The 21,567-nt window shown below is 44.8% G+C and overlaps 1 protein-coding gene across 4 annotated transcripts in view; it reads left to right on the plus strand.

Annotated features, from left to right (window-relative positions):
• The window catches only part of LOC128657048 (gastrula zinc finger protein XlCGF17.1-like), a 53,273-nt gene that overhangs the window by 11,534 nt on the left and 20,172 nt on the right, over positions 1–21,567 (plus strand). For 2 of the 4 annotated variants that reach the window (XM_053711272.1, XM_053711274.1), the window contains 5 exons: positions 4,712–4,819; positions 6,835–6,939; positions 13,949–14,062; positions 17,826–17,933; positions 19,886–19,990. In XM_053711272.1, the coding sequence (XP_053567247.1) occupies positions 4,712–4,819; positions 6,835–6,939; positions 13,949–14,062; positions 17,826–17,933; positions 19,886–19,990 (540 nt within the window). The remainder of the gene's footprint in view (positions 1–4,711; positions 4,820–6,834; positions 6,940–13,948; positions 14,063–17,825; positions 17,934–19,885; positions 19,991–21,567) is intronic. The other 2 variants (XM_053711273.1, XM_053711275.1) reach the window with 2 other exon arrangements.

The raw sequence follows: 21,567 nt of genomic DNA on the forward strand, positions 1-21,567 counted from the left end.
AATTGTTACTAAGGAGTGGGATAGACCCGGTGTGCCGTTCTCACCCCCTCCGATATTTAGAAAAATGTTTCCAATAGACGCCACCACAAGGGACTTATGGCAAACGGTCCCTAAGGTGGAGGGAGCAGTTTCTACCTTAGCTAAGCGTACCACTATCCCGGTGGAGGATAGCTGTGCTTTTTCAGATCCAATGGATAAAAAGTTAGAGGGTTACCTTTAGAAAATGTTTGTTCAACAAGGTTTTATATTGCAACCCCTTGCATGCATTGCGCCGATCACGGCTGCAGCGGCATTCTGGATTGAGTCTCTGGAAGAGAACATTGGTTCAGCTACTCTGGACGACATTACGGACAGGCTTAGAGTCCTTAAACTAGCTAATTCATTCATTTCGGAGGCCGTAGTACATCTTACTAAACTTACGGCGAAGAATTCAGGATTCGCCATTCAGGCACGCAGGGCGCTGTGGCTAAAATCCTGGTCAGCTGATGTTACTTCTAAGTCTAAATTGCTTAATATACCTTTCAAAGGGCAGACCTTATTCGGGCCCGGGTTGAAAGAGATTATCGCTGACATTACAGGAGGTAAAGGCCATGCCCTGCCTCAGGACAAAGCCAAAGCCAAGACTAGACAGTCTAATTTTCGTTCCTTTCGTAATTTCAAAGCAGGAGCAGCATCAACTTCCTCTGCACCAAAACAGGAAGGAGCTGTTGCTCGCTACAGACAAGGCTGGAAACCTAACCAGTCCTGGAACAAGGGCAAGCAGACTAGGAAACCTGCTGCTGCCCCTAAAACAGCATGAATTGAGGGCCCCCGATCCGGGATCGGATCTAGTGGGGGGCAGACTTTCTCTCTTCGCCCAGGCTTGGGCAAGAGATGTTCAGGATCCCTGGGCGCTAGAGATAATATCTCAGGGATACCTTCTGGACTTCAAATACTCTCCTCCAAGAGAGAGATTTCATCTGTCAAGATTGTCAACAATCCAGACAAAGAAAGAGGCGTTTCTACGCTGCGTACAAGAGCTCTTGTTAATGGGAGTAATCCATCCAGTTCCACAATCGGAACAGGGACAGGGGTTTTACTCAAATCTGTTTGTGGTTCCCAAAAAAGAGGGAACTTTCAGACCAATCCTGGACTTAAAGATCCTAAACAAATTCCTAAGAGTTCCATCGTTCAAGATGGAGACTATTCGGACAATTTTACCTATGATCCAAGAGGGTCAATACATGACCACTGTAGATTTAAAAGATGCTTACCTTCACATACCGATTCACAAAGATCATTATCGGTACCTAAGGTTTGCCTTCCTAGACAGGCATTACCAGTTTGTGGCTCTTCCATTCGGATTGGCTACAGCTCCAAGAATCTTCACAAAGGTTCTGGGTGCTCTTCTGGCGGTACTAAGACCGCAGGGAATCTCGGTAGCTCCATACCTAGACGACATTCTGATACAAGCTTCAAGCTTTCAAACTGCCAAGTCTCATACAGAGTTAGTGCTGGCATTTCTAAGGTCACATGGATGGAAGGTGAACGAAAAGAAAAGTTCACTCGTTCCACTCACAAGAGTTCCCTTCCTGGGGACTCTTATAGATTCTGTAGAAATGAAGATTTACCTGACAGAGGACAGGCTAACAAGACTTCAAAGTGCTTGCCGCACCCTTCATTCCATTCAACACCCGTCAGTGGCTCAATGCATGGAGGTAATCGGCTTAATGGTAGCGGCAATGGACATAGTACCCTTTGCACGCTTACACCTCAGACCACTGCAACTGTGCATGCTAAGTCAGTGGAATGGGGATTACTCAGACTTATCCCCTTCTCTGAATCTGGATCAAGAGACCAGAAATTCTCTTCTATGGTGGCTTTCTCGGCCACATCTGTCCAGGGGGATGCCATTCAGCAGACCAGACTGGACAATTGTAACAACAGACGCCAGCCTTCTAGGTTGGGGTGCCGTCTGGAATTCTCTGAAGGCTCAGGGACAATGGAGTCAGGAGGAGAGTCTCCTGCCAATAAACATTCTGGAATTGAGAGCAGTTCTCAATGCCCTCCTGGCTTGGCCCCAGTTGACAACTCGGGGGTTCATCAGGTTTCAGTCGGACAACATCACGACTGTAGCTTACATCAACCATCAGGGAGGGACAAGAAGCTCCCTAGCTATGATGGAAGTATCAAAGATAATTTGCTGGGCAGAGTCTCACTCTTGCCACCTGTCAGCAATACACATCCCGGGAGTGGAGAACTGGGAGGCGGATTTCTTAAGTCGTCAGACTTTTCATCCGGGGGAGTGGGAACTTCATCCGGAGGTCTTTGCCCAAATACTTCGACGTTGGGGCAAACCAGAGATAGATCTCATGGCGTCTCGACAGAACGCCAAGCTTCCTCGTTACGGGTCCAGATCCAGGGATCCAGGAGCAGTCCTGATAGATGCTCTGACAGCACCTTGGGACTTCAGGATGGCTTACGTGTTTCCACCCTTCCCGTTGCTTCCTCGATTGATTGCCAGAATCAAACAAGAGAGAGCATCAGTGATTCTAATAGCACCTGCGTGGCCACGCAGGACTTGGTATGCAGACCTGGTGGACATGTCATCCTGTCCACCTTGGTCTCTACCTCTGAAACAGGACCTTCTGATACAGGGTCCCTTCAAACATCAAAATCTAACTTCTCTGAAGCTGACTGCTTGGAAATTGAACGCTTGATTTTATCAAGACGTGGATTTTCTGAGTCAGTTATTGATACCTTAATACAGGCTAGGAAACCTGTTACCAGAAAGATTTACCATAAGATATGGCGTAAATACCTATATTGGTGTGAATCCAAAAGTTACTCTTGGAGTAAGGTTAGGATTCCTAGGATATTGTCTTTTCTACAAGAAGGTTTAGAAAAGGGTTTATCTGCTAGTTCATTAAAGGGACAGATCTCAGCTCTGTCCATTCTGTTACACAAACGTCTGTCAGAAGTTCCTGACGTCCAGGCTTTTTGTCAGGCTTTGGCCAGAATTAAGCCTGTGTTTAAAACTGTTGCTCCACCATGGAGTTTAAACCTTGTTCTTAATGTTTTACAGGGCGTTCCGTTTGAACCCCTTCATTCCATTGATATAAAGTTGTTATCTTGGAAAGTTCTATTTTTAATGGCTATTTCCTCGGCTCGAAGAGTCTCTGAATTATCAGCCTTACATTGTGATTCTCCTTATTTGATTTTTCATTCGGATAAGGTAGTCCTGCGTACTAAACCTGGGTTCTTACCTAAGGTAGTTACTAACAGGAATATCAATCAAGAGATTGTTGTTCCTTCTTTATGCCCAAATCCTTCTTCAAAGAAGGAACGTCTAATGCACAACCTGGATGTAGTCCGTGCTCTAAAATTTTACTTACAGGCAACTAAGGAATTTCGACAAACGTCTTCTCTGTTTGTCATTTACTCTGGGCAGAGGAGAGGTCAAAAAGCTTCCGCTACCTCTCTTTCTTTTTGGCTTCGTAGCATAATTCGTTTAGCTTATGAGACTGCTGGACAGCAGCCTCCTGAAAGAATTACAGCTCATTCTACTAGAGCTGTGGCTTCCACTTGGGCCTTCAAGAATGAGGCCTCTGTTGAACAGATTTGCAAGGCTGCAACTTGGTCTTCGCTTCATACTTTTTCCAAATTTTACAAATTTGACACTTTTGCTTCTTCGGAGGCTATTTTTGGGAGAAAGGTTCTTCAGGCAGTGGTTCCTTCTGTATAAAGAGCCTGCCTATCCCTCCCGTCATCCGTGTACTTTTGCTTTGGTATTGGTATCCCAGAAGTAATGATGACCCGTGGACTGATCACACTTAACAGAAGAAAACATAATTTATGCTTACCTGATAAATTCCTTTCTTCTGTAGTGTGATCAGTCCACGGCCCGCCCTGTTTTTAAGGCAGGTAAATATTTTTTAATTTATACTCCAGTCACCACTTCACCCTTGGCTTTTCCTTTCTCGTTGGTCCTTGGTCGAATGACTGGGAGTGACGTAGAGGGGAGGAGCTATATGCAGCTCTGCTGGGTGAATCCTCTTGCACTTCCTGTTGGGGAGGAGTAATATCCCAGAAGTAATGATGACCCGTGGACTGATCACACTACAGAAGAAAGGAATTTATCAGGTAAGCATAAATTATGTTTTATTTGTGCAGCTTTTATTATATCAGTCATGTAAACCTCACAGTGCGCTGGTATAGACTCTCTCATGTACGGTCATTTTCCAGAGAGTGTGAGATCAAGGAGTTACATACAAAATAACTACACTTATCCAAGATGCTGCTTTATTTTTACCCATAGCTGGTTCCTGTTAACTTAAAGGGATATGAAACCCAACATTTTTCTTTTTTAATTCAGAAAGTACAAGTTTAAAAAAAGTTTCCATTTTATTTCTATTTTCAGAATTGTTTTGTTCTCATGATTTTCTTTGTTGAAGAGATACCTAGGTAGGTGACTGGAGCACTTTATGGCAGGAAATAGTGCTGCCATCTAGTGCTCTTGCAAATGGATAACATTCTTGTAAAACTGCTGCCATCTGTGCTCCAGACACAAACGCACGCCTGATTTGTTTATTTTTGTGATACTTTTAGCTAAATGATTAGGTTTTCACTAATTGTTTAATAAACTAAATCATAAAGTACAAACTGCTGTTATATAAGTTTATGTTACACCCTGTACTGTGCTCTATCAGGTAACTTCCTGCTGTAATTACAGGGCGTCTAGAGGAAAACCCGGGCACTGGGCTATTAAATGTGAAGGAAGAGGATGAGACAGATGACATGAATAGTCATCAGACTGAAATACATTGCTCCCTCCCTGCCGGTGAGTAGTAATACGTGAGAGTCTGCCGGGGGTGTGCACACAGTTACTTACTGCTCTCCCTCCCTGCCGGTGAGTAGTAATACGTGAGAGTCTGCCGGGGCTGTGCACACAGTTACTTACTGCTCTCCCTCCCTGCCGGTGAGTAGTAATACGTGAGAGTCTGCCGGGGTTGTGCACACAGTTACTTACTGCTCTCCCTCCCTGCCTGTGAGTAGTAATACGTGAGAGTCTCCTGGGGCTGTGCACACAGTTACTTACTGCTCTCCCTCCCTGCCGGTGAGTAGTAATACGTGAGAGTCTGCCGGGGCTGTGCACACAGTTACTTACTGCTCTCTCTCCCTGCCGGTGAGTAGTAATACGTGAGAGTCGGCCAGGGCTGTGCACACAGTTACTTACTGCTCTCCCTCCCTGCCGGTGAGTAGTAATACGTGAGAGTCTTCCGGGGCTGTGCACATAGTTACTTACTGCTCTCCCTCCCTGCCGGTGAGTAGTAATACGTGAGTCTGCCGGGGCTGTGCACACAGTTACTTACTGCTCTCCCTCCCTGCCGGTGAGTAGTAATACGTGAGAGTCTGCCGGGGCTGTGCACACAGTTACTTACTGCTCTCCCTCCCTGCCGGTGAGTAGTAATACGTGAGAGTCTGCCGGGGCTGTGCACACAGTTACTTACTGCTCTCCCTCCCTGCCGGTGAGTAGTAATACTTGAGAGTCGGCCAGGGCTGTGCACACAGTTACTTACTGCTCTCCCACCCTGCCGGTGAGTAGTAATACATGAGAGTCTTCCGGGGCTGTGCACACAGTTACTTACTGCTCTCCCTCCCTGCCGGTGAGTAGTAATACATGAGAGTCTGCCGGGGCTGTGCACACAGTTACTTACTGCTCTCCCTCCCTGCCGGTGAGTAGTAATACGTGAGAGTCTGCCGGGGCTGTGCACACAGTTACTTACTGCTCTCCCTCCCTGACGGTGAGTAGTAATACGTGAGAGTCTGTCGGGGCTGTGCACACAGTTACATACTGCTCTCCCTCCCTGCCGGTGAGTAGTAATACGTGAGAGTCTGCCGGGGCTGTGCACACAGTTACTTACTGCTCTCCCTCCCTGTCGGTGAGTAGTAATACGTGAGAGTCTGCCGGGGCTGTGCACACAGTTACTTACTGCTCTCCCTCCCTGCCGGTGAGTAGTAATACGTGAGTTTGCTGGGGCTGTGCACACAGTTACTGCTCTCCCTCCCTGCCGGTGAGTAGTAATATGTGAGAGTCTGCCGGGGCTGTGCACACAGTTACTTACTGCTCTCCTTCCCTGCCGGTGAGTAGTAATAAGTGAGAGTCTGCCGGGGCTGTGCACACAGTTACTTACTGCTCTCCCTCCCTGTCGGTGAGTAGTAATACGTGAGTTTGCTGGGGCTGTGCACACAGTTACTGCTCTCCCTCTCTGCCGGTGAGTAGTAATATGTGAGAGTCTGCCGGGGCTGTGCACACAGTTACTTACTGCTCTCCCTCCCTGCCGGTGAGTAGTAATACGTGAGAGTCTGCCGGGGCTGTGCACACAGTTACTTACTGCTCTTCCTCCCTGCCGGTGAGTAGTAATACGTGAGAGTCTGCCGGGGCTGTGCACACAGTTACTTACTGCTCTCCCTCCCTGCCGGTGAGTAGTAATACGTGAGAGCCTGCCGGGGCTGTGCACACAGTTACTTACTGCTCTCCCTCCCTGCCGGTGAGTGGTAATACGTAAGAGTCTGCCGGGGCTGTGCACACAGTTACTTACTGCTCTCCCTTGTAGTTTACTGTATGCTTTATAAGCGCAGATAACACAGTGAGTTTAACCCTTGTTTAGTTCATGGTGTATTTTTATACTGGATAGAGGCTCACGGTAAAAAAAAAGTATGAGAGGAAAAAGGAGGATAATGTGTGAATTTGGTGCTATTGTCTGTCGAAAATAAATTAAGTTCTTTTTTTTATAGTAAATTTATAAAAACTAGATCATGTGATATAAAAACTGAATCTGCTTTATTGTACAGATGAAGATAACACTGATATAGTGAAAGTTGAGATAGCAGAAGATCTGTGTGTGAGGCATCAGCTGGAAACACCAGATGAGGAAACCAGTGACGGCATCAACCCAGGTGAGTGTGCACGTGTGGTGTGTCTGAGGGACACAGGTTACAGGTGAGTGTGCACATAATGTATGTGTGTTACCGGTAATTCTGCACATATATTGTGTGTGTGAGGTACATGGGTTATAGGTGAGTGTGCACATGCATTGTATGAAAGGTACGTGGGTTACAGGTGATTGTGCACATATATTGTGTGTGAGGTACTTGGGTTACAGGTGAGTGTGCACATGTATTTTGTGTAAGGTACGTGAGTTACCGGTGAGTGTGCACATGTATTTTGTGTAAAGTACGTGAGTTACCGGTGAGTGTGCACATATATTGTGTGTAAGGTAAGTGGGTTACAGGTGAGTGCACATATATTGTGTGTGTGTGTGACGTACATGAGTTACAGGTGAGTGTGCACATATATTGTGTGTAAGGTATGTGAGTTACAGGTGAGTGGGCACATATATTGTGTGTGAGGTATGTGGGTTACAGGTGAGTGTGCATATATATTGTGTGTGAAGTACATGGGTTACAGGTAATTGTGTGCACATATATTGTGTGTGAGGTACGTGAGTTACAGGTAAGTGGGCACATACCTTGTGTGTGAGGTACGTGAGTTACAGGTGAGTGGACACATATCTTGTGTATAAGGTACGTGAGTTACAGGTGAGTGGGCATATATATTGTGTGTAAGGTACGTGAGTTACAGGTGAGTGGGCACAAATATTGTGTGTAAGGTACGTGAGTTACAGGTGAGTGGGCACAAATATTGTGTGTAAGGTACGTGAGTTACAGGTGAGTGGGCACATATATTGTGTGTAAGGAACGTGAGTTACAGGTGAGTGGGCATGTATATTGTATGTGGGTTACATGTGAGTGTGCACATATATTGTATGTGGGTTAAAGGTGAGTGTGCATAGTAAGTGTGATAGTCTACTACATAATTCTCTTGTGTGCACATAGTCATTTTTGGGTCATCACATGATTTGTATTTCTTCTATAAGATACGACGAGTCCATGTATTCATCCTTTACTTGTGGGATATTATCCTCCTGCTAACAGGAAGTGGCAAAGAGCACCACAGCAAAGCTATCTATATAGCTCCTCCCTTGACTCCACCCCCCAGTCATTCTCTTTGCCTACTTTAAGTAATAGGAAGGGTAAAGTGAAAGAGGTGATAAAATGTTAGTTTTTATTTTCCTCAAGCAAGACTTTTTTATTTTAAATGGTACCGGTGTGTGCTATTTTTTCCCAGGCAGCAGATGGATGAAGACTTCTGCCTGGAAACTGATGATCTTAGCAGTTGTTACTAAGATCCAGAGTAGTTCCCACAGTATGGCTGAGGAGTACTTAAGAAACTTCAGTGTGAGGAATGATTTTCATGCTACAAGCATTGAGGTATGTTCAGTAATTTTTTTCTGGAGAGACTGTGTTATTTCAGAAACAGCTGACAGTATCCCCATGAGGGATAGGGTAAGCAGTAATCCTAATGTATAGAGAGGGGTATTACTGGACCTATATATTGGGCTATAAAAAATGGTTGACACTTATGATATGATGTTTGTGGGCAGACGTTTTCTATGTGGGGAGTTAAAGATAACGTTTTTGGTGGCAAACGTTTTGACTTTATTATTATGGAGGGTACACATGGCTTCACTTAGATGGGTATATGAACCCACATGGCTAGGTTTCAAACTGCTCTGGTGCGGTTAGTGTTAAGGCTGTGAGACATTGAGTGAGATGGGCGGGGCCTATTTTCGCGCCTCAGTTGCGCAGTTGTTTTTCCCTTGCAAGCAGCAAGCTCCAACTCCGGTGGGCCTTTCAGGACAGTTTGGGCCTAATCGAAGGTTTAATCCGATTTTGCAGACCCCTGAGGGCTGGTAGGCGCCACAGCAGGGCTGTGGCAAGGTGCAAGGGGTGTTTTTGTTTAAATATAACGTTTTTTTAGTGCAACGTTTTTTGTCTTAAGGGTTAAGTATTCCTTTCCTTGTGGGGCAAGCTTAACTGACAGTTTGGAATGCATTTATCATAAAATTTTGATAATTTTATCGTTTTAAAGCAGTTTTGGAAAAATGGTATGCTTTTTTTCTCTTAAATGCGCAGTACCGTTTTTTCAGATGGTTTTTTTTTTTTTTTTTTTTCACAAAATAAAGTGTTTTCAAGCCTGTTTGTGGTCATTACTAGCCTGTTTTAACATGTCTGACATTGAGGAAAGCCAATGTTCTATGTGTTTAGAAGCCATTGTGGAACCCCCCCTTCAAATGTGTCCCTCATGTACTGAAAGGGCCTTACATTGCAAAGAACATATTTTAGCTGATAAAAGTATGTCTCAGGATGATTCTCAGTCAGAAGAGAATCAGGTTATGCCATCTACTTCTCCCCAAGTGTCACAACCTTTAACGCCCTCCCAAGCGACACCAAGTACTTCTAGTGCGTCTAATTCTTTCACCCTGCAAGATATGGCTGCAGTTATGTCTACTACCCTTACAGAGGTATTGTCTAAACTGCCTGGTTTGCAGGGTAAGCGAAGTAGGTCCGGTATTAGAGTAAATGCTGAGCCCTCTGATGCTTTATTGGCCATCTCCGATGTACCCTCACAGTGTTCTGATTTGGGGGTGGGTGATTTGCTGTCTGAGGGAGAACTTTCTGATGCAGGAAAGATGTTACCTCAAACAGACTCAGATATGGCGGCCTTTAAGTTTAAGCTTGAACACCTCCGCTTGTTACTCAGGGAGGTTTTAGCGACTCTGGATGATTGTGACCCTATTGTCATTCCACCAGAGAAATTGTGTAAGATGGATAAATATCTAGAGGTTCCTACTTACACTGATGTTTTTCCAGTCCCTAAAAGAATTTCGGACATTGTTACTAAGGAATGGAATAGACCAGACATTCTGTTCTCTCCCCCTCCTACTTTTAAGAAAATGTATCCCATATCTGACACCATTCGGGATTCCTGGCAGACGGTACCTAAGGTGGAGGGAGCTATTTCTACCCTGGCTAAGCGTACAACTATACCTATTGAGGACAGTTGTGCTTTCAAAGATCCTATGAATAAAAAATTAGAGGGTCTGTTAAAGAAATTGTTTATTCATCAGGGTTTTCTTCTACAACCTATAGCGTGCATTGTTCCTGTAACTACTGCAGCAGCTTTCTGGTTCGGGGCTCTAGAGGAGTCTCTTAAGGTTGAGACCCCTTTAGATGATCTTTTGGATAGAATTAAGGCTCTCAAGCTAGCTAATTCTTTTATTACAGATGCCGCTTTTCAAATGGCTAAATTAGCGGCAAAGAATGCAGGCTTTGCCATTTTAGCGCATAGAGCATTATGGCTTAAGTCTTGGTCTGCTGATGTGTCATCAAAATCTAAGCTGTTAGCTATTCCTTTTAAAGGTAAGACCCTATTCGGGCGTGAACTGAAGGAGACCATTTCCGACATTACGGGAGGTAAAAGCCATGCCCTTCCTCAGGACAAGACGGTTAAAACGAGGGCCAAACAAAATAATTTTCGTTCCTTTCGAAACTTTAAAGGTGGACCCTCTGCTTCCTCCTCTGCCACAAAGCAGGAGGGGAATTTTGCACAATCCAAGTCAGTCTGGAGACCTAACCAGACCTGGAATAAAAGTAAACAGGCCAAGAAGCCCGCGGCTGCTACCAAGACAGCATGAAGGGGCAGCCCCCGATCCGGGACCGGATCTAGTAGGGGGCAGACTTTCTCTCTTCACTCAGGTTTGGGCAAGAGACGTTCAGGATTCCTGGGCATTAGAAATTGTGACCCAGGGGTATCGTCTAGAATTCAAAGACTCTCTCCCAAGGGGGAGATTTCATCTTTCTCGTTTGTCTGTAAACCAGATAAAAAGAGAGGCGTTCTTTCGCTGTGTAGAAGACCTATATACCATGGAAGTAATCTGCCCAGTTCCAAAAGTAGAACAGAGGCAGGGGTTTTACTCCAATCTGTTCGTGGTTCCCAAAAAAGAGGGAACCTTCAGACCGATTTTAGATCTAAAAATTCTAAACAAATTTCTCAGTTCCATCCTTCAAGATGGAAACCATTCGGACAATTTTACCAATGATCCGGGAGGGTCAATATATGACCACCGTGGATTTGAAGAATGCGTATCTTCACATTCCTATCCACAAAGATCATCACCAGTTCCTCAGGTTTGCCTTACTTCCTTTCGGGTTGGCCACAGCTCCCAGAATTTTCACAAAGGTGCTAGGGTCCCTTCTGGCGGTTCTAAGACCGCGGGGCATAGCAGTGGCGCCCTATCTGGATGATATTTTGATTCAGGCGTCAACTTACCTTCTAGCCAAATCTCACACGGACATTGTGTTGGCTTTTCTCAGAACTCACGGGTGGAAGGTGAACATAAAAAAGAGTTCACTTGTTCCTCTGACAAAAGTTCCATTCCTATGAACTCTGATAGACTCGGTAGACATGAAGATTTTTCTGACGGAGGTCAGAAAATCAAAGATCTTAACCACTTGCCGAGCACTTCATTCCATTCTTCGGCCATCAGTGGCTCAGTGTATGGAGGTAATTGGACTAATGGTAGCGGCAATGGACATAGTTCCGCTTGCTCGATTACATCTCAGACCACTGCAACTGTGCGTGCTCCAACAGTGGAATGGGGATTATGCAGATTTATCTCCGCGGATAAATCTGGATCTAGAGACCAGAGACTCTCTTCTTTGGTGGTTGTCACAAGATCATCTGTCCCAGGGAATGTGCTTCCGCAGGCCATCATGGGTCATAGTGACGACGGACACCAGCCTCTTGGGCTGGGGTGCAGTCTGGAATTCCCTGAAAGCTCAGGGTGTGTGGACTCAGGAGGAGTCACTACTACCAATAAATATTCTAGAACTGAGAGCGATATTAAACGCGCTTCGGCCAAATTCATAAGATTCCAGTCGGACAATATCACGACTGTAGCATATATCAATCATCAAGGGGGAACAAAGAGTACTCTAGCGATGATAGAGGTTTCCAAAATAATTTGATGGGCAGAGACTCACTCTTGCCATCTATCAGCAATATATATCCTAGGAGTGGAGAACTGGGAAGCGGATTTTCTAAGTCGTCAGACTTTTCATCCGGGGGAGTGGGAGCTCCATCCGGAGGTGTTTGCACAATTGATTCATCAATGGGGCACACCAGAATTGGATCTGATGGCATTTTGTCAGAATGCCAAACTTCCTTGTTACGGGTCCAGATCAAGGGATCCTCAAGCAGTACTGATAGATGCTCTAGCAGTACCGTGATCGTTCAACCTGGCTTATGTGTTTCCTCCTTTTCCTCTCCTTCCTCGTCTGCCAGAATCAAGCAGGAGAGGGCTTCGGTAATCTTGATAGCGCCTGTGTGGCCACGCAGGACTTGGTATGCAGACCTGGTAGAAATGTCATCTCTGCCACTGTGGAAACTGCCTCTGAGACAGGACCTTCTCATTCAGGGTCCGTTCCAAAATCCAAATCTAGTTTCTCTACAGCTGACTGCCTGGAGATTGAACGCTTGATTTTATCTAAATGTGGATTCTCTGAGTCAGTCATTCAGGCTCGGAAGCCTGTCACTAGGAAAATTTATCATAAGATATGGTGTAAATATCTTTATTGGTGCGAATCCAAAGGCTACTCATGGAGTAAGATCAGGATTCCTAGGATTTTGTCTTTTCTCCAAGAAGGATTGGAGAAGGGGTTATCAGCTAGTTCCTTAAAGGGACAGATTTCTGCTTTGTCAATCTTACTACACAAGCGTCTGGCAGATATCTCAGACGTTCAGTCGTTTTGTCAGGCTTTGGTTAGAATTAAGCCTGTGTTTAAACCTGTTGCTCCGCCATGGAGCTTGAATTTAGTTCTAAATGTTCTTCAAGGGGTTCCGTTTGAACCCATGCATTCCATAGATATTAAATTTCTATCTTGGAAAGTTCTGTTTTTAGTTGCTATCTCTTCTGCTCGAAGAGTTTCTGAGCTATCTGCATTACAATGCGACTCGCCTTATCTTATATTCCATACTGATAAGGTAGTTTTGTGTACTAAACCTGGATTTCTTCCTAAGGTTGTTTCAAATAAGAATATTAATCAGGAAATTGTTGTTCCTTCTCTGTGTCCTAACCCTTCTTCTAAGAAGGAGCGTCTGTTACATAACTTGGACGTGGTTCGTGCCTTGAAGTTTTACTTGCAAGCGACCAAGGATTTCCGTCAAACATCTTCCCTGTTTGTTGTCTATTCTGGAAAGCGTAGAGGTCAAAAAGCTACAGCTACCTCTCTTTCTTTTTGGCTGAAAAGCATCATCCGTTTGGCATATGAGACTGCTGGACAGCAGCCTCCTGAAAAAATTACAGCTCATTCTACTAGAGCGGTGGCTTCCACATGGGCTTTTAAAAACGATGCTTCTGTTGAACAGATTTGTAAGGCTGCGACTTGGTCTTTCCTTCATACCTTTTACAAATTTTACAAATTTGATACTTTTGCTTCTTCAGAGGCTATTTTTGGGAGAAAGGTTCTTCAAGCAGTGGTGCCTTCTGTTTAGGTATCTGTCTTGTCCCTCCCGTTCATCCGTGTCCTGTAGCTTTGGTATTGTATCCCACAAGTAAAGGATGAATCTGTGGACTCGTCGTATCTTATAGAAGAAAAGAAAATTTATACTTACCTGATAAATTGATTTCTTCTATGATACGACGAGTCCACGGCCCGCCCTGTCAATTTAAGACAGATTATATTTTTTTGTTTAAAACTTGTCACCTCTGCACCTTTTAGTTTCTCCTTTTTCTTCCTATACCTTCGGTCGAATGACGGGGGGTGGAGTCAAGGGAGGAGCTATATAGACAGCTTTGCTGTGGTGCTCTTTGCCACTTCCTGTTAGCAGGAGGATAATATCCCACAAGTAAAGGATGAATCCGTGGACTCGTCGTATCATAGAAGAAATCAATTTAGCAGGTAAGCATAAATTTCCTTTTTTATATATATATTATGAGAGAGAAATTGATACATCCCACTACTACAATCAACTTACACATATGCATGTATTCTTATTGTACAGACCATATGGATGTGATGCCTTCAGATGGCTCAGCAGTTGAGTACAGAGGAGAACCGTATGTGTGTGATCACGTGAAGACTGAGGAGGATGAAGTTCCTATAAATATGGCTACAGGTGATTAGCACTAATTAACACATTACCCTTAAACATCTGCCGCAGGTCGCAGGTCTTGTCTCCGGCATGCAGTCCTAGCACAGCTTTAGTACTGTTGGCGAAGCTGTGCTAGTTAAACCCTTAATGACCATGGACGTACAGGGTATGTCTGTCATTAATGGGTTAAGTAAAGGGAATATTCTGTGATGGTGACATTTTGTCTCGTGTAAATAAGTTATAAGATGGTTACACAGCAGACACAAGTCAGTGAGCAGCTCATGTATGAATAACTAAGGGCTAGATTACAAAGGAAGTGTAAAAATATAAGCTCAAAGAAATAAAGCAACCAGTGAGCTTAACTATAATGGTAATAGTGATAATACCAAATATGGATAATTCTTAATCCTAAAAGGGGAGGTGCAACCTGGTAATTAAATATGCAAACCGGTATAAGGTGTATCCAAAAGACCAGGGAAATAGCACCCTCCCTAAATAAATGACAAAAACGCAAGGGTTAATATGCAAAAAATAATACAATTCTTTATATAGATCAAGTCATAAATAAATAACACACACATAGGTAGACACATAGACACACACAAGACAACACATGGGCCCCTCACACAACTCTAAGAGAGACTAAGCCGGCTGAAGGTGGCCTGAGTGGTGCGCTACAGCCAAGTTATGTGCCAAATGCAGTTCAATATAAACACAATGCTGATTGTAATATTTGTTGTTATCTCATTTATATAATACTAGTCCTAAAGCCCGTGTACACGGGCCATTTTTTGCAGTACAGCGGTTTCACCCCTTGCTCTCTCTCCCCCCTCTCTTTTGCTCTCTCTCTCCCCCCTCTCTTTTGCTCTCTCTCTCCCCCCTCTCTTTTGCTCTCTCTCTCCCCCCTCTCTTTTGCTCTCTCTCTCCCCCCTCTCTTTTGCTCTCTCTCTCCCCCCTCTCTTTTGCTCTCTCTCTCCCCCTTCTCTTTTGCTCTCTCTCTTCCCCCTCTCTTTTGCTCGCTCTCTCTCCCCCCTCTCTTTTGCTCTCTATCTCCCCCCTCTCTTTTGCTCTCTCTCCCCCTTCTCTTTGGCTCTCTCTTTCCCCCCTCTCTTTTGCTCTCTCCCCCCTCTCTTTTGCTCTCTCCCCCCTCTCTTTTGCTCTCTCTCTCTCCCCCCCTCTTTTGCTCTCTCTCTCTCCCCCCTCTTTTGCTCTCTCTCTCTCCCCCCTCTTTTGCGCTCTCTCTAACCCCCTCTCGTTTGCTCTCTCTCCTCTGATTTGCTCTCTCTCTCCTCTCTTTTGCTCTCTCTCTCCTCTCTTTTGCTCTCTCTCTCCTCTCTTTTGCTCTCTCTCCCCCTCTCTTGCTCTCTCTCCCCCTCTCTTGCTCTCTCTCCCCCTCTCTTGCTCTCTCTCCCCCTCTCTTGCTCTCTCTCCCCCTCTCTTGCTCTCTCTGCCCCACTCTTTTGCGCTCTCTGCCCCACTCTTTTGCGCTCTCTCTCCCTCTTTTGCTGTCTCTCTCCCTCTTTTGCTGTCTCTGTCTCTCTCCATCTCTTTTGCTCTCTCTCTCCATCTCTTTTGCGCTCTCTCTAACCCCCTCTCGTTTGCTCTCTCTCCTCTCATTTGCTCTCTCTCTCCTCTCTTGCTTTCTCTCCCCCTCTCTTTTGCGCTCTCTGCCCCTTTTTTTTGCGCTCTCTCCCCCACTCTTTTGCACTCTCTCTCCCCCACTCTTTTGCACTCTCTCTCCCCCTCTCTTTTGTGCACTCCCCCTCTCTTTTACGCACTCTCCCCCCTCTCTTTATCCCCCCTCTTCTGCTCTCTCTATCCCCCCTCTTTAGACCTCTCTGTCTCTGCAGTCGGCCCCGCCCACGTCGCAGTGTTAGATCAAGGAGTTACATACAAAATAACCCCAAATTTTTCTTTTTTAATTCAGAAAGTACAAGTTTAAAAAAAAGGTTCCAATTTATTTCTATTTTCAAATTTGCTTTGTTCCTATGATATCCTTTGTTGAAGAGATACCTAGGTAGGTGTTAGCACTCAACAGCAAATAGAGGGTAAATGGCCATAAATACCTAGGTAGGGGCCCAGGAAAAGGCGATTTAAAACTTAACTTTTATTGGTACAATAATAAAAAATGAAAAAGAAAAGGGTATTAAAATTCCAACCATGGAGAGAATGCAACTCCGAGGAGAATAGTTTGACCTGGAGTAACACTCAGTCGTAACACAGGGGATATTTCTATAGTGCACCAAACACACTGACCAGATACGAGTACTACTGTTCACAACAACTGTCCTACTCGTCTATACTTAAGTGAACTATACTTAATATAAGTTGCAGTATCAATAAAAAAAAACGGCGGTATTACAACAGGGGCCATACAAAGGCAAAATATTCTCAACTATATCCTGATACTACAAGTGTGACTTTACAAACAGCCTCCCACTGGGATAGGTGGTAATTTGTTGTTTATTGAGATTAGTAGTATTAATAAATAAAGCACAAACACAGTGCAACACTATAACGAAACTACTAACAAAATAGAATTGAATTATATACAAAGTGACATTTGTTAGTTTGTAACATTATCAGGAAAGCAAGAAATGTAATAATCAGACCACTTTTGCACCTATATAGAGTGTTACAAGATTCTTATCTTGCTAATCTTTATCTGGTCTTCCCTTTGCCGGTTGTGTTACCAGAAGCAAAGCAGTTAATACGATATTGCAATCAGAGTCTGCTCACAATATAGAATATTTAGTACCCAGTACAGGGTATACACATGAGTATTTCTACCATATAACCAAGTGCACATTTTCAAGCTCATTAGTGTACGCAATGTGCATTCCGATATATTAATTCAGGACTCCAGCAATTTTCAGTGTATACTCATTTAGGTGTGTTATGACAACTGTAGGACATCTCAGAGCATCATATTTATGTTCTAGACTCTGACATCATTGTACTCATAAGAATATTATAATTGGGGTTCTCTATATATTAGTATTTTCACTCACCCCCAAGATACGTGAGGATCTTATTCTAATAGGGAGTCTGAAATTTGAAAGTGATACAATCCCACAACCTAGGGCTGTATCACTAATTATTATAAACCAATACATTCATTCACCCCCTCCTCAAGTGAACATATCTTGGAAAGCATACCACATACTGGTCAAACTATTCTCCTCGGAGTTGCATTCTCCCATGTTCACACTGGTTGGAATTTTAATACCCTTTTCTTTTTAATTTTTTATTATTGTACCAATAAAAGTTAAGTTTTAAATCGCCTTTTCCTGGGCCCCTACCTAGGTATTTATGGCCATTTACCCTCTATTTGCTGTTGAGTGCTAATAAGTTCACTCTTTCAATTGCTGTTTGCAATTGATTTTTCCAGTTTGCCTCTCCCAGTGTACAGCACCTAAGTCTCCGCACACACATCTTTTTTGTTATTTCTCACATTTCATGAGAATAGGATTAATTGTGGGACACAGCAATCGTAGTGCCGTTGTCTTTTTTCTTCTTTGTTCTTCCATACCTAGGTAGGTGTCTGGAGCAGGAAATAGTGCTGCCATCTAGTGCTCTTGTAAATGGATAACATTTTTGTAAACTGCTGCCATAAAGTGCTCCAGACACAAACGCACGCCTGATTTTTGTGTGTGATACAATTAGTTAAATTAGGTTTTCACTACTTGTGTAATAAACTAAATCAGAGAGTACAAACTGCTGTTATATAAGTTTATGTTACACCCTGTACTGTGCTCTATCAGGTAACTTCCTGCTGTAATTACAGGGCGTCTAGAGGAAAACCCGGGCACTGGGCTATTAAATGTGAAGGAAGAGGATGAGACAGATGACATGAATAGTCATCAGACTGAAATACATTGCTCCCTCCCTGCCGGTGAGTAGTAATACGTTAGAGTCTGCCGGGGCTGTGCACACAGTTACTTACTGCTCTCCCTCCCTGCCGGTGAGTAGTAATACGTGAGAGTCTGCCGGGGCTGTGCACACAGTTACTTACTGCTCTCCCTCCCTGCCGGTGAGTAGTAATACGTGAGTGTCTGCCGGGGCTGTGCACACAGTTACTTACTGCTCTCCCTCCCTGCCGGTGAGTAGTAATACGGGAGAGTCTGCCGGGGCTGTGCACACAGTTACTTACTGCTCTCCCTCCCTGCCGGTGAGTAGTAATACGTGAGAGTCTGCCGGGGCTGTGCACACAGTTACTTACTGCTCTCCCTCCCTGCCAGTGAGTAGTAATACTTGAGAGTCTGCCGGGGCTGTGCACACAGTTACTTACTGCTCTCCCTCCCTGCCGGTGAGTAGTAATACGTGAGAGTCTGCCGGCGCTGTGCACACAGTTACTTACTGCTCTCCCTCCCTGCTGGTGAGTAGTAATACGTGAGAGTCTGCCGGGGCTGTGCACACATTTACTTACTGCTCTCCCTCCCTGCCGGTGAGTAGTAATATGTGAGAGTCTGCCGGGGCTGTGCACACAGTTACTTACTGCTCTCCCTCCCTGCCGGTGAGTAGTAATACGTGAGAGTCTGCCGGGGCTGTGCACACAGTTACTGCTCTCCCTCCCTGCCGGTGAGTAGTAATACGTGAGAGTCTGCCGGGGCTGTGCACACAGTTACTTACTGCTCTCCCTCCCTGCCGGTGAGTAGTAATACGTGAGTGTCTGCCGGGGCTGTGCACACAGTTACTTACTGCTCTCCCTCCCTGCCGGTGAGTAGTAATACGGGAGAGTCTGCCGGGGCTGTGCACACAGTTACTTACTGCTCTCCCTCCCTGCCGGTGAGTAGTAATACGTGAGAGTCTGCCGGGGCTGTGCACACAGTTACTTACTGCTCTCCCTCCCTGCCAGTGAGTAGTAATACGTGAGAGTCTGCCGGGGCTGTGCACACAGTTACTTACTGCTCTCCCTCCCTGCCGGTGAGTAGTAATACGTGAGAGTCTGCCGGGGCTGTGCACACATTTACTTACTGCTCTCCCTCCCTGCCGGTGAGTAGTAATATGTGAGAGTCTGCCGGGGCTGTGCACACAGTTACTTACTGCTCTCCCTCCCTGCCGGTGAGTAGTAATACGTGAGAGTCTGCCGGGGCTGTGCACACAGTTACTTACTGCTCTCCCTCCCTGCCGGTAAGTAGTAATACGTGAGAGTCTGCCGGGGCTGTGCACACAGTTACTTACTGCTCTCCCTCCCTGCCGGTCAGTAGTAATACATGAGAGTCTGCCGGCGCTGTGCACACAGTTACTTACTGCTCTCCCTCCCTGCCGGTGAGTAGTAATACGTGAGAGTCTGCCGGGGCTGTGCACACAGTTACTTACTGCTCTCCCTCCCTGCCGGTGAGTAGTAATACGTGAGAGTCTGCGGGGCTGTGCACACAGTTACTTACTGCTCTCCCTCCCTGCCGGTGAGTAGTAATACGTGAGAGTCTGCCGGCGCTGTGCACACAGTTACTTACTGCTCTCCCTCCCTGCCGGTGAGTAGTAATACGTGAGAGTCTGCCGGGGCTGTGCACACAGTTACTTACTGCTCTCCCTCCCTGCCGGTCAGTAGTAATACGTGAGAGTCTGCCGGGGCTGTGCACACAGTTACTTACTGCTCTCCCTTGTAGTTTACTGTCTGATTTATAAGCGCAGATAACACAATGAGTTTAACCCTTGTTTAGTTCATGTATTTTTATACTGGATCATAGAGGCTCACGGTAAAAAAAAAGGATGAGAGGAAAAAGGAGGATAATGTGGGAATTTGGTGCTATTGTCTGTTAGGGAAATAAACAAACTATTTTATAGTAAAGTTAAAAAAACTAGATCATGTGATATAAAACTGAATCTGCTTTATTTGTACAGATGAAGATAACGCTGATATAGTGAAAGTTGAGATAACAGAAGATCTGTGTGTGACGCATCAGCTGGAAACACCAGATGAGAAAACCAGTGACAGCATCAACCCAGGTGAGTGTGCACGTGTGGTGTGTCTGAGGGACACAGGGCAGTGTGCACGTGTGTTGTATGTGAGGGAGACAGGTTACAGGTGAGTGTGCATATATATATATATTGTCTGTGAGGTAGGTGGGTTACAGGTGAGTGTGCACGTAATGTATGTGAGGTATGTGTGTTACCGGTGATTATGCACATATATTGTGTGAGGTACATGGGTTATACGTGAGTGTACACATGCATTGTATGAAAGGTACGTGGGTTACAGGTGATTGTGCACATATATTGTGTGTGAGGTACTTGGGTTACAGGTGAGTGTGCACATGTATTTTGTGTAAGGTACGTGAGTTACAGGTGAGTGTGCACATATATTATGTGTATGTGGGTTACAGGTAATTGTGTGCACATATATTGTGTGTGAGGTAAGTGGGTTACAGGTGAGTGCACATAAATTGTGCGTGTGATGTATGTGAGTTACAGTTGAGTGTGAACATATATTGTGTGTGTGACATACGTGAGTGTGCACATACATTGTGTGTGAGGTATGTGGGTTACAGATGAGTGTGCATATATATTGTGTGTGTTTGAAGTACATGGGTTACAGGTAATTGTGTGCACATATATTGTGTAGGAGTTACATGTGAGTGTGCACATGTATTGTGTGTAAGGTACGTGAGTTACAGGTAAGTTGGCACATATATTGTGTGTGAGGTATGTGGGTTACAGGTAAGTGTGCATATATATTGTGTGTGAAGTACATGGGTTACAGGTAATTGTGTGCACATATATTGTGTGTGAGGTATGCGAGTTACAGGTGAGTGGACACATACCTTGTGTGTAAGGTACGTGAGTTAAAGGTGAGTGGGCACATATATTGTGTGTAAGGTACGTGAGTTACAGGTGAGTTGGCACATATATTGTGTGTGAGGTACATGAGGTGAGTGGACACATACCTTGTGTGTAAGGTACGTGAGTTAAAGGTGAGTGGGCACATATATTGTGTGTAAGGTACGTGAGTTACAGGTGAGTTGGCACATATATTGTGTGTGAGGTACATGAGGTGAGTGGGCACATATATTGTGTGTAAGGTACGTGAGTTACAGGTGAGTGGGCACATATATTGTGTGTAAGGTACGTGAGTTACAGGTGAGTGGGCACATATATTGTGTGTAAGGTACGTGAGTTACAGGTGAGTGGGCACAAATATTGTGTGTAAGGTACGTGAGTTACAGGTGAGTGGGCACATATATTGTGTGTAAGGTATGTGAGTTACAGGTGAGTGGGCACAAATATTGTGTGTAAGGTATGTGAGTTACAGGTGAGTGGGCACAAATATTGTGTGTAAGGTACGTGAGTGTGCACATACATTGTGTGTGAGGTATGTGGGTTACAGATGAGTGTGCATATATATTGTGTGTGTTTGAAGTACATGGGTTACAGGTAATTGTGTGCACATATATTGTGTAGGAGTTACATGTGAGTGTGCACATGTATTGTGTGTAAGGTACGTGAGTTACAGGTGAGTTGGCACATATATTGTGTGTGTGGTATGTGGGTTACAGGTAAGTGTGCATATATATTGTGTGTGAAGT

Source organism: Bombina bombina, chromosome 4 (genome assembly GCF_027579735.1).
Source record: "Bombina bombina isolate aBomBom1 chromosome 4, aBomBom1.pri, whole genome shotgun sequence".
Taxonomy (NCBI): domain Eukaryota; kingdom Metazoa; phylum Chordata; class Amphibia; order Anura; family Bombinatoridae; genus Bombina; species Bombina bombina.